Source organism: Kryptolebias marmoratus, linkage group LG1 (genome assembly GCF_001649575.2).
Source record: "Kryptolebias marmoratus isolate JLee-2015 linkage group LG1, ASM164957v2, whole genome shotgun sequence".
Taxonomy (NCBI): Eukaryota; Metazoa; Chordata; class Actinopteri; order Cyprinodontiformes; family Rivulidae; genus Kryptolebias; species Kryptolebias marmoratus.
Window position 1 is genome coordinate 33,009,873 of NC_051430.1, and position 13,132 is coordinate 33,023,004.

Consider the following 13,132-nt stretch of genomic DNA (forward strand, 5'->3'; position numbering starts at 1 on the left):
AAATAGTTATTTTTTCTTCTTATTTATCACTTATATAAACTGAATGTATGCAAAGTGACAACACTAATACATTCGTCGTAGCCTACGTTCTGAAATATTTACATGAATCATTGATACAATTATGATAGAAACGATAGAAGAAAATATATCATGATAGACACTTTTCTATCGTCCCCACGATATGGATCGTTAGATCGCCCAGTACTACTTGGTGCTACTTTGTGTATTCCAAAAATATTTTGCAATCGGATTTAAATTAGCAGCGCTCTATGTCACATCACGTCAGATGTAACAGAACAGGTCTGCTGATGTTACGGTAAATATGACAGTACATTCAGACGTATGAACTATATCATTAATATGACATTAACATGAGTCCCATTTTTGTAGTTATCACTTGATGAGCTTAAGTTACAGACAGGATATGATGGATGCAAAGACTTCACAGAGCCCAGTGTCAGAGCAAAGACTGAGGATTTTAACTATGGTGCACTGTTCTTTACTCAGCACTGTGTTTAATTAGGTGGATATAATATGACAAAATGCTGCTCAGACAAATTTAATTCATCTTAAAAGGCTGGACATAACATAACTGCCTTTTGGGGGGTTGCCCAATTGCCTTTGTAAAAAAACTGCCCATGTGTGCATGACAGAACGCATACTGATCAAATCCCAACACACTCCTGGAATAAGAGCCTATTAAAGTTTCAGCTTCTCCCTCTCTGATGCATTCATACATTCATTTGACTCATAGACATCTTGGAGTTCATCTCTAGGGCCAAGTAAAACTGTGTTGAAGTGTCCAAACCTTTTTTCACACAAATTATGTCAGGATTTGGGTTTTGTTTTGTATTTAGGTTTATTGTTTTTTTTTTCATTCTGGGTAATCCTGTGTTTAACTGAATATGAAATTCTTGTGTGTTGGGTTTTATTTTGGTTCCTGTGTTGTGTGTTCTGTACTCTTTGTGTTCCTGTCATTATTCACCTGTCCTCAGCCCTTTACTAGTTTACCTGCCACACCCAAGTTAGTAATTACTCACCTGTGTCCACTTCCCAGATCATCATCTGCCTTTAAAACCTCTTCATATTCTTCACTTACTCACTGGTTCTGGTTTGCTGGTTTCCCTCTTGTTCCCAACAACTGGGATTTTGTAAGTTTCTGCTCTTTATTTTTTATTTTTCTGCCACAGCCCTTTGGTTTTCTGTTTCCTTTAAGCTAAATCTTTCTTTAGTTATTTCAAAAATGAGTTTGCAATCTGGGTTCCTTTCATTCCAACCTGAAAAATTAACTTGTAGTTTGTATTGTTTGTTTCACTCATGTTAATAAAAAATATTTTTATTTTATTCACATACTGCAGTATGTCTAACGCATTGGGATTCAACCCAACTGCTTACCTATGGCTCCATTGTGGATTTTTGCTGACAGACTCTGGATTAGGCCTTCACAGATTTTCAAAAGCGACTCCTGAGAACCAGGACTGACAGTCAATCCAATGCAACGAAAATGATGGACAGAGTTCAGGTCCCTCTGAGAGCAGAAGTTCTGACCTGATTCAGTCTTCTGGATCAGTCCCATCTAAAAAATGTAAACAGAAAAAATGACAGGAAGTAGGGTTGGTTTTGATCAAACATAGTTTAACACACAGGGAACCTTTTTTTTTTCCTACATTTGAGGTCTAAAACACAGCAAGGGTTTTGGTGTAGAATATTTACAGAAGCCTTCAAAAAACTGGAATCCAACGTAAAGTAAAACTCATCCTGAGATGGCTATGAGACTATGTAGTATCAGAGCTTCATAAATTGTTTTTTTACAGCACATGTGCAGGGTTTTATTTTAAGATGAATGTAATTAGAGTTGACTGAAAACTGATGAAGTTAACTCTGAGTTTCTGGATAAGCTCAGAGTTTGGTGAACCTCTGTTCAGGAATACCCCTTACCATCAGTTGCTGTTAGAAGGGAACATTTCAGGAATCTAATGCCACTAGAAGAAAAAGCTTTATTTAACAAATTTTCTACAAATTGGCACTATATGCATTCACTATATTTCCAAATGTATTCGCTCATGTGACATCCCATTCTTAATGGATTATTACAGCTTCAACTCATCTGGGAAGGCTTTCCACAATGTTTAGGAATGCATTTATGGGAATTTTTAGACCATTTTTCCAAAAGCACATTTGTGATGTCAGACGCTGATGTTGCATGACAAGGCCTGGCTCACAGTCTCTATTTTAATTCATCCCAAAAGTGTTCAATTGACACCAAACTTTATGGACCTTGCTTTTTGCACTGGGGTGCAGTCATGCTGGAACAGGAATGGGCTATTACCAAACTTTGGGAGCATGAAATTGTCCAAAATGTCTTCCTTTCACTGGAACTAAGTGGCCAAGCCCAACTCCTGAAAAATAATCCCACACTATAATGCCACTGTTAGGATTTTTATGTTATCAGCCTTTGTGCTCATGTGTAAAACTGCCTACGCGAGACGCGAAGGTCAGACGGGGGGCGCCGCACCATCTGGCTCTCCCAAACAGAGATATGTTATGTGTTTCTGAACTGGCCTTGGCCGGCTCAGATCAACCCCTTTTTTCTTCTTTCTTTAATAAAAGAGAAAGCCCAAGTAAGGAGGCAGAACTTCCTGGACAGCACGCCGTTAGGAGCTGTTGTGGAATTTCTCCTCTTTGCGAAGGCCTTCACAAAAAGACAACAAGCCTCTCCGGTGTGATTCTTTCTTAGCAGGTTAAATAAATCAAAACCCTGACAGCCCCCTCCACCAAACTTTACACTTGGCAAAATGCAGTCAGACATGTACCATTCTCCTGACAACTACCAAACACAGACTCAACTATTGGACTGCCAGACAGAAGCGTGATTCGTTAGTCTAGAGAACACGTCTCCACTGAGTCCAGTGGCAGCGTGCTTTACACCACTTGGTGATGGAAGGCTTGGACCCAGCTGCTCGGACATGGAAACCCATTCCATGAAGCTCTCTACACTCTGTTCTTGAGCTAATCTGAAGGCCACATGAAGTTTGGAGGTCTGCAGTGATTGGCTCTGCAGGAAGTTGGCGACCTCTATGCACCATGCGCTTCAGCATCTGCTGACCCCGCGCCGTCAGTTTACATGGCCTACCACTTTGTGGCCGAGTTTCTGTCGTTCCCAATCACTCCCACTTTGTTATAATACCACTAAGTACCAGAAGTGAGGAAATTTCACAACTGGATTCATTGCACAGGTAGCATCTTATCCCTGTGCTACGGTGGAATTCACTGAGCTCCTGAAAGCGACTCATTCTTTTATAAATGTCAGCTGATTTTATACACCCGCGGCCATGGAAGTTATTTAAACACCAGAATGCAATGATTTGGATGGGTGAGTGAATACTTTTGGCAACATAGCTGATTTATATAATACATAATAACAAGTTTTAGATAACCAAATGGAGGCTTCCTCACCGAATCCACCAGGAGGTACAAATTGTCAGTTCCTGGCTTTTTATGAAAGATAATCTCCACCAAATATTGACCTTCTGCATTCAAACAAACCCCAGAGTCCAGAATACTTAATCTGTAACAAACAAACAAATGACTGTGAAACACACACAAAAAAAGTGAACTTACAAATAAAAGACCCTGATAAATATTTAGACCTCAGAGTAAATTAAAGGCCCCACATTCTTTGAAGGATTGCTTATCACCCACTGGTTTTCATGCCAGAGTTTTAAACCAAGATCATCTTCTGCTGAGAAAGGAGGAAGTTGTAACTGTTTTAGTTAAACCTTGAAAATAACGTGTCTGACTCAGAGTATGTGTTGTAATTGAGTTATAGCTATTTTTGCCTTGACTAATTTGAATTAGCTGTGGTGGCCATCTTTAATTGAGTTGACTCAAAACGTTAATCAGTTACAGATGTGCATCCATTGATTACTTAATTATTTCCATCCAGTGGTTCTTGAGGTATTTTGCTAATAGATAAACATGATTGACTCCAACAGTTCATGCTGATGTTTTGTGCAAAGAGTAGGCCTTGAAATGTGAATTTTGAGAGACTTTCAGCTACAACCACGTCAAATTTCAGCACAGCTTCTGTAAAATTGACTGAATTTTAGTCATTTTAGTGTTTTCTAATTTCAGTTGCCTGTGTTGGTGATATTAAATTGGGTTGATTTTAAAAGTTAATCAGTTGTAGATGTACATCCAGTGATTATGTTCTAAAAGTCGGGGATGACTCTCACCTACTACCACACCAAACTTTAGGTCAATATCTGTAAAACTGACCGAGGTATAGTTCACTTGGGTTTTTTCAAGTTTGCTGTCGTGACCATTTTGAATGGGATTGACTTCAAACTTTTATCAGTTGTATATGTACACCTAACTTTCATCAAAATAATAATAACTCATTACTAAACTAAGACATCATAATGTTCAAAGAAGCAGTTTGGATGAGGACACCTCAGGAACTCAACAAGAAGACGATTAATCTGTGTTCGGCTGTTTCTGGTGCTGAAAACGATGAGTTAACATGTTACCAATCACCACAGAAAGTAATTTAAGTTGATTTAATCCTAGACGTAGCTGATCACAGGTCTGTTTAACTCTGGACCGCGGGCTGGGATTTTATTATCACCTGAAAGCAAAAGGGCAATAATATTTTTGCTTGTGTTTGTGTTCATTTTTGTGTCTATAAACAAAATGGATTTTAATGAAACTCATCATCACTAATCATTGGATGTACATCTATAATTAATCAACTTTTGGAGTCAACCTCATTCAAGATGGTCACCAAGGTAAATTATCCTTAGCCAACACAAAACTGGCCAATACCAATACAGATGACCAACATCCTGGCTAAAATCGGGCTAAATTTGGTCTTTAGGTCAAACTTAAGTAGACATCTGAAATCAGATTTAGTAAAATATAAATTGCTAAAGATCTCTTCATATAAATGGTTGGTTTTGTTTTAGTTCTCAACAGAAAGAACCGATTGTGTCTTTTGATGTTTTAACCACGAATCAACCGTTTCAATTGGTTTTGAAATCCTGCTTTGCTCATAATGACATTTGTGGAAGTAAAACTGTTCAGTTTTGTTGTCTCACTTGGACGTTGCAGGGAGAAGCATCGTTTTGCTTGCCGTTGGGTTGTCACTGCAGCCTCCATCACCTGACAACAGTGTGATGATGCGAACTGTAGCCAGCCAATCAGAAAGAGACTGCAGAGAAAGACAAAAAGAGATTAGAAGGCGTTAAGTACAGAAAGAGGAACTTCACAGTTAAAGTCTAAAATGTTAGATAACTTTAACTAAGAATATTTCTTTATTTTCAGTTGAATAAGCTGATTCCAGTAGGTTCTTTAATATTTTAGAGTAAATGTGTGTTTAAATATGATGTCTTGTAAAATACAGTATTATTTAAAACAACATAATATTACCTTTTGTGAATCTAAAACTTAATTTGTCTTATAAAAACAAAGGTTTTCATCACCTGGGGTTCATAGTGGATCACGAGCTGGTACTCCATTGATGATGGCAGGTTATCAACAGTGAATATAAGCCCCGCCCCTTCCATCACTCGGACAAATCCAAGGCCTGTCCAAGTTCCTGACTGATCAGCCGACCTCTGACGGGGAATGATCTGCAGGGTGTGACCTGGCTCCAGAGGAATGCCATTCTGCACAAATGTAGGATGGAATAAAACAAGTGCCTAACATTAATCAGACTTTACCAAAAAAAACAAATCTCACCTTTAACCGTCTCCTTCGGCGACTCGTATGACGAGTCTTTCGAACCAAAACCACTTTTCCATTGGAGAGTTTAAAGTCAAAGCCTTGACTTCTGAAGTATTGCTCACATGGAGGTAAAAGGGCTGGATTCACCTGAAAACATACAGAAACCAACACAAAGTTACTCAGAAAAACCACATTGCTCCTATAATGGAATCTCTTCATTGGCTGTTTGTAAAATTTAGAATTGAACACTGTGCTGAACTGTCAGCAGGGTATCTGATGACTAGCACCTCATATGTGTTGGTGTGTTGGTAAACATTCAACTTAATTTGCTGGTTTTCTTAGATAATTTCCCAAATCTGATTGTATTATAATATAATTGGATATTCTGGATGTATTTTGGACAGAACTGGTCATTATATAAACAGATTTGTAGTTGTTGCTTCTTTGTAAAGAGGCCTCAGATGGTTTTTGGTGCTTATTGGCCGTATATAGATAAATAAACTGAAATGAATGTGCTCACACACAGCATGCACATGAACAGACAGAGCACACGTTTCTATACACCCACAGACAAATAAAGTGGCAACGAGTTATTGCAGTCAAACAGTTAAGCATTTCTTTGTGACAATTTTCTTAGAGATTGGCTCAGGACCAACTTAGTAAACCTTAAACATCATCTTGAATCGTCTTCTTTAGGCTGTTCCCTCTTCGGGGTCACCACAGCGAGTCACCCTTCTCCATCTATCTCTTTTGTGTCCTCTGTCCTCACTTCATCTACCTACATGTCCTCTCATGTACTCTATCTTGCTATGGCTGACTTCAGTTCGCATATTAATATGAATTTGTCTTGAGCTTTGATTAAGAGCTACCTGTTTTAACTTATTGAGCCTGTCAATGGGTAAAAAACATCAACATTCAGCTTCAGTTCATAGTCAGGATCATGCCATTAGGTTCCCATGTATGTTGCACAAGGTTTTAGTAAAGTCCTGGTCTAAAATCAACATGTCTGAGTTGATCTGGGTGTAACACTGTGAATGTGAACTGCACCTGATACTGTGTCATCCAACAAGCACTGATACAAACCAGAGGAGACGAGGGGGATGAAGGGGGAGAAGGAGGAAGAGAAGTGGAGAATCCTCCTGACAGTGGGGCAGCAAGCTCTGCCTCATACAGGAAGTAGTTCAGCGCAGGCAGAAAATATCCAGGGGCGGGGTCAGAGCAGCGCCGACCAATCATGTTGGGTAAACAGTGACACTGTCCAACCTCTGAAGAACACCTGAGGAAACAAAATAAATAAACTTTTAATCTAAAACACTTTTCAAGATTTCGGTCATCCATCCATCCATAAGAGAGCATGTTTAACTTCCAAATGATGAAGTAGCATCACCATGTTTTAAAGTTCCTGCTGACTCCACATTTGGCAGCTGTACTTTCACTTCGAGCTCAGGTCCTCTACCAGAGTTCTGGGAGGTTGAGGGTTCTAGCCGTATCTTAGCTGTTCCTAGGACTGTGCTCTTCTGGACAGAGATCTCTGAGGTTGTTCCTGGGATCTGTTGGAGCCACTCTTCCAGTTTGGGGGTCACAGCACCGAGTGATCCAATGATCACTGGCACCACTGACGCCTCATCTCTCTAGAACTTCTCTATTTCCTCTTTTCAGTCCTTGGGATCTTTCCATCTTCTCGTGCTACTTCCTGATGTTACAGTCACTTGGGACTGCTACATCTATCGTCACTGCTTTTTTTCTGTGGTTTGTCAACCACTACAATATCCAGTTGGTTCGCCATCACCTGTTTGTCAGTCTGGATCTGGAAGTCCCACAGTATCTCAGCCATGCCATTCTCCACCACCTTAGGTGGAGTCTCCCACTTTGACTGTGGGACCTTCAGCCAATACTCAGTACAGATGTTCCTGTACTCTATTTCAGCCACTTGGTTATGGTGTTCCATGTATGCTTTGCTTGCCTGCATCTTACATCCTGCTATTTTGTGTTGGACTGTCTCAGGGACATCTTTACACAACCTGCATCTTGGGTCCTGCCTGGTGTGGCAGACCACTGTCTCTATTGCTCTTGTGCTGCCATGATTAGTGCCTCTGTGCTGTCCTTTATTCCATCCCTTTCTTGCCACTGATAGGATTTGTTGATATCAGCTACTTCCTCAATCTGCCAGTGGTACGTGCCATGCAGGGGTTAAACTTCCCATGATGCTTCCTGTTGTTCCTCCTGTTTCTGTCTGAGACAATCATTTTGAGGACTTCGTGTGTGAGGAGCTTTAATGTCTTGATGTCAGTGTCTTCCATCTTCTCTTTTTGTGAGACTTTTATACCAGCAGGGTATCTGATGGCTTGGACTTTGTTCTTGACATTCAGCTGGCTCTTCAGGTCCCGCCTCACTCTCTGTCGGTACTTGGTTGTGGCTTATTTTCTTGTGGCTCCTCTTGTTTCTCCTCTTCCACGTTGGGTTTTTCCTATCTGAGACAATTAGCAGTTTGTCACTGGGGACTTCCTTCCTGATGTACTCCAGGATATTAGTTGTTTCATCCTGTATAGTGGCTCTGATGTTCACTAGTCCTATCGGAAGGACTAGAAATGGGTTCAAGAAAGAGGGCCAAGGTATGAAGAATTGGACTGCACCAGGGCCTTAATCCACATTTTTCACAAATATATATAATTATGTAACATTCATGATATGATAGTTCATTTAGATTAAATGCAATATAATTATATAAATAAGTACATTTCTAATTTTGAAGTCAGTTGTAGGAAGCTTTAAGAAATATTTTTTTCAACTTGTCAACTTTTTTTTCCTGTCTTTGTACACCTTATTTGTTTTGAATTTCTTTTTTCCTCTTTTAGTTCTAAAACTCTTAAAATTTTGTGGAACAATTAACTGTTCTTGATGTTTCTGACTACATTTCTCTGGTAAAGTGTTATTTAACTGCTGTAAAAATGGATAACCAGACAAAACTACTACTCATTAAGCATCATAATTTCCTTCCAACAAAGAATATTTAAGCAGCAAAATAAACTCATACATGCTGTTGAAAGCTCCGCCGATGTCACAGTCGCAGGGGGAACAGCTGAACACGGAGTTTCCCAAGCCCCAGAAACCTGCCTGGAGATAAAAACCACAAACCTCAATAAGATTACTGAGTTCTGTCCTCGCAGATCAGTTTTAAACACACTGAGCGTTTAATGTTGAACCTACCACACACTGGTCGCACCGTGGCCCGCTCGCCAAAGGCTCACATTCACAACTTCCTGTCAGTGGATCACATGACCCAACACTTCCTAAACCATGACATTCACATTCTGAAAATGGCAAAACAAACAAATCAGAGCTGCACTAATGACAAATACAAACCGACAAAGATGCAGATGACGTGAACAGCCTAATTTGCTCAGTAGGTGTATAAAAAAAAAATCAACGAAAGTTTTGTTACCGTCACAACCAGTCGGGTTATCCTGCCTCAGACCAAAGAAGCCCCGTTTGCAGCTATTGCAGCGCTGACCCTCCACGTTTTCTTTGCAGAGGCACTGACCGCTCAGTACATCACACAGACCACCATCAAGAGAACCAGCCGGGTCACAGTCACATGCTGAAACATCATTACGTCATCACAATCAAACATAGGAAACAGCTCTTAGGTCCTCATGATGTCATCCTGCTAAAATATGGAAAAATACCAATGATGCTTGGATGTGTTATGCATCTCTGAGCGAACCACTCATACTGATTGCAAGTTTTAAGCATGATATCGGTATTGCAGGAACAATTCCACTTTGTAAATGTTAATAATGCAAGGGTAGACTCTGTAGAATCATTTATTTGGATTAGCTTTGGGAAGATGTAGTAGAGTGCTGTATGAATGTGTGTCTGGATGGGTAAATGAGGGCAGATTGTGTAAAGCGCTTTGATTTGCCTGGTTGGCTAGAAAGGCACCATATAAGTACAGTCCATCTACCATTCTTCAAACACTAGAGTTAGTCATGGAGTTCCTCGTGTCTCAGTGCTTGGACAAATACTTTTTACTTTATATAGGCTTCGAATAGGTAAAATATTAGCCAGCATGGATACATTTCAATTCTTATGCTAATGATACTCAGATATATTTATCCATGCAGTCTGACATATTCAATCACTTACTTAGATTTCAAGTAAAGACATAAAAACCTGGATAACTCTTACTTTTCTGCATTTTAACTCAGACAAGACAAAGTTGTGCTTTTTGAACCTAAGCATCTTCGTACCAGACTTTGCAGCCTTTCATTTCCTCTGGATGGTATAAGTTTGGCCTCAAGTTCTACTGTATAGAACCTTGGTGTATTTTAGCCCCACATCAAAAATGTTATCAGGAATGCTTCTAATATCCTAATTGAAAGGGATTTGAAAAAAAATGTCTGAGCATACCTTTGCATGCTTTGGCTGGTTTTGAGTGGAGTAGAATTTCCTTGATTGTTGATGTTGAGATGAACCTGGACTACTTTATGAGGAATTTCTCGTAACACATGCTTCCTTTCGTAAATATATCGCGAATGGCCATAAAAATCTTTGGTTTTCTCCTGAAATAGTAATTCTCCTTAAAGAATTAGAGAGAGAGATTGCTTGGACCAGGGCCAGGGAAACTAAGGCAGAGGCAGATTGGCTCAGCTTTCGACCACTTCAGAATAAATGTACGTCTTACTATAAACTCTGTTTGCTGACACAGCAGGAATGGAAAAGATGCAGCTTTGTCCTGTATATAATTACTGACAATCACAGCGATAGTCCGCAGCGCTGCTAACAGGGGAACATACGTATGCAGGCGTGTGGGTCATCCAGCCCTCGCCGTGGGTCCTGATAAAGGAAAGGTCGACAGCGTTCACACTGAGGCCCTGTTCTGTCATGGCGGCAACCATCACATACGCCGCCGCTCACACCACCAGTTGCTTTGTACCGAACTTCATCGAAGTGACATGAATCCGAGTGACCATGACAGTTACACCCTAAAATAGGCACAAAAGTAATTAGACAGGCACCAGAATACTGCTCATACCACAATTTAGTGCTGCCAAGAGGGGGACCAAATATACTCAAAATACTGTTCGAACGGTTTAAAATCTTAAAACAAAATACACCATTTCAAAATGAATTTGTGTGTTACATCCTAAATATGAAAGCAGTATTTCTTGAAGGAATGGATATCATCTGTTGCCTTGCATATCAAAGTTTTAAATTAAAATCTCATAATAAACTTGCGTCTGCAGATGTTGGCTGTGTTTTCTCCTCCAGGCCTCCAGGGGGAGTTATTGTGAAACTCCTGACACCGTTCACAGTTCTCTCCAGCAGTGTTGTGCTGACAGATGCATCGACCATGAACCTGAAAGCAGAAATCTTTTTTTTTTTACCTGAAAACTCAATGCTGGTCCCAAAGAAGTTTGGTTTTAAATATTGTTAGTTCCTGGAGATAATCAAAATTCTGCGAAAGTTCAGTCAGTATTTGGAGTAAATGTGAAGAACTTAAAAACAGTTGATCCTAAATATGAATCTGATGTTTCTGTAAGCTTCTGTAAGCTGCCAAAAACTTCACCTAGCACTGTCAGTGGCCTTCCAGTGTTTCTCTGTTTCAGTGAATTATTTTTTAAAATCTTTTTTTGGTAACAATGACGAATATTCTATAGCTGTGCTTTCACGTGACTTTTAATGAGCCGAAACTGCCACCGTCTAAGGAAGTAATTCATTTCGATCTTTGCTATCATTTGTACTTTAAAGACTTGATATTGCGCGGTGTTTTCTTGCACAAATTGTTGCGTAAAATGCCTAGACAGCATAACATTTCATTGATAAGTGTTGTTTTATATATATAATAATAAGGCTATAAAAACCTGAAGGACAAGAATCTCATCTCTGAGCTGGAATCACTTCCAGGAGGGTCATTAAATGGGACATCTTGATGCTTATGACATGAAAATTAAGAGGTTTACGTCATTGTATATTATATTACAGATCTACTTACACAATGGAAGGGAACAGTTTGGACCTAGATTTCTATTTAACAGTTATGGACAAACTTCCTGCTTCACCTGAGCTGGTGCAAACTATGGACAGGCATGGAAACAAACCTGTTTGTTTGGTGGAGGCAATCAGACACTTGTACTAAATGAAAACTTGTGATGATAAGTGCAACTGGCTCCAGGCTTACTCCAATCAAACACTGGATCAGTTCACGTCAGTGGCCGTTCGTACCATGCCAGGCTCGGCGAAGACATCCCCTCGTCCTCTGTCCACAGGAACACACTGACTGGCATGTCCATTACAGAAGCAGCTCCCCTGAACCACCATGTTGTAGAGTGAGTAGTAATATTTCTCCTGAGGGTTCCTGCGTCTACGGGTCAGCAAGGTGTCGCCAAGTGTGAAGAGATGAGTGAAGTTCACCCGAATGTTCGTCAACGTGATCAGCTCTACAAAGAACCGTTAAAAATAGTGTCAATGTCTTCTGTTGTTGTTGTTTTCTAAAACACTTTACGATTGCTGTGTGAATGCTGATTCAGCTTGCAGCTTACCCTGTTTTAGTCTTTTTATGCTACTTAAAATTTTCAGCTACCACTCTGCTACTTTTTGCATTTACAGCTTTTTTCTTCTAGCTAGCCTTTCTGATCTTCTGAGCTAGCTTTTTGCTACTGTTAGCTAATCACACTGCAATCTCTCTGTTTTATTTTATTTCTCCTACTTCTCATTGAAGAGTTTGTATACACTCACCTTGAATGTTAGCAGCATATGGGTTTTCTATTTCAAAGACAGGATCCAGAGCTTTTAGCACCACCTAGTGGACAAATATCAAACACATGCGATTTCCTGTAATATCACGTAATATTGTGCATAACAGTCTGACAAAAACTGCTACAACTTCGTTGCTTCTCATCATAAAACAATCTTAGTTTAAAACTGATATAAAGGCCAGCAGTCCCATCGGCCTGTACACAGACGATATTGTCCTGACTCTTTCAGATGTCAAAGTCTCTCTTAGCCCGCTTCTTACTCTAATGAAGAAATTTGGCCAGTTTTCTGGTTTTACTATTAACTGGGACAAAAGTTTATTTATGCCTCTCTCAAATGGTCTGGACACTGTTTTTCTTAGTAACCTGCCATTTAAAGTTTCCATGACTTATTTTGAGTATCTGGGAATAAATATTACAAGGGACCCTAAACTCCTTTTTAAGCATAACTTTTTGGAGCTGATTAACAAACTCAAATCAATGATTGACAGGTGGAAACTCCTCCCTCTTTCCTTGATTGGCCGTGTTAACATTGTCAAGATGATCGTCCTCCCAAAATTTACTTATCTTTTTCAGAATATACCCATTCATCTTACTGCTTCATTTTTTAAGATGATAGATTCTATTATCGTTCCCTTTGTCTGGGCTGGCAA

The 13,132-nt window shown here is 39.7% G+C and overlaps 1 protein-coding gene across 2 annotated transcripts in view; it reads right to left on the reverse strand.

Annotated features, from left to right (window-relative positions):
* lamb4 (laminin, beta 4) overlaps window positions 1–13,132 on the reverse strand; it is a 40,760-nt gene that overhangs the window by 14,910 nt on the left and 12,718 nt on the right. For both annotated transcript variants that reach the window (XM_017426358.3, XM_017426357.3), the window contains exons 7-19: window positions 12,463–12,526; window positions 11,950–12,164; window positions 10,963–11,083; window positions 10,521–10,709; window positions 9,167–9,322; window positions 8,932–9,035; window positions 8,759–8,838; window positions 6,808–7,000; window positions 5,740–5,871; window positions 5,481–5,666; window positions 5,097–5,209; window positions 3,457–3,568; window positions 1,396–1,576 (exon numbers count right to left, since the gene is read on the reverse strand). In XM_017426358.3, coding sequence (XP_017281847.1) covers window positions 1,396–1,576; window positions 3,457–3,568; window positions 5,097–5,209; window positions 5,481–5,666; window positions 5,740–5,871; window positions 6,808–7,000; window positions 8,759–8,838; window positions 8,932–9,035; window positions 9,167–9,322; window positions 10,521–10,709; window positions 10,963–11,083; window positions 11,950–12,164; window positions 12,463–12,526 — 1,846 coding nt within the window. The remainder of the gene's footprint in view (window positions 1–1,395; window positions 1,577–3,456; window positions 3,569–5,096; window positions 5,210–5,480; window positions 5,667–5,739; window positions 5,872–6,807; window positions 7,001–8,758; window positions 8,839–8,931; window positions 9,036–9,166; window positions 9,323–10,520; window positions 10,710–10,962; window positions 11,084–11,949; window positions 12,165–12,462; window positions 12,527–13,132) is intronic.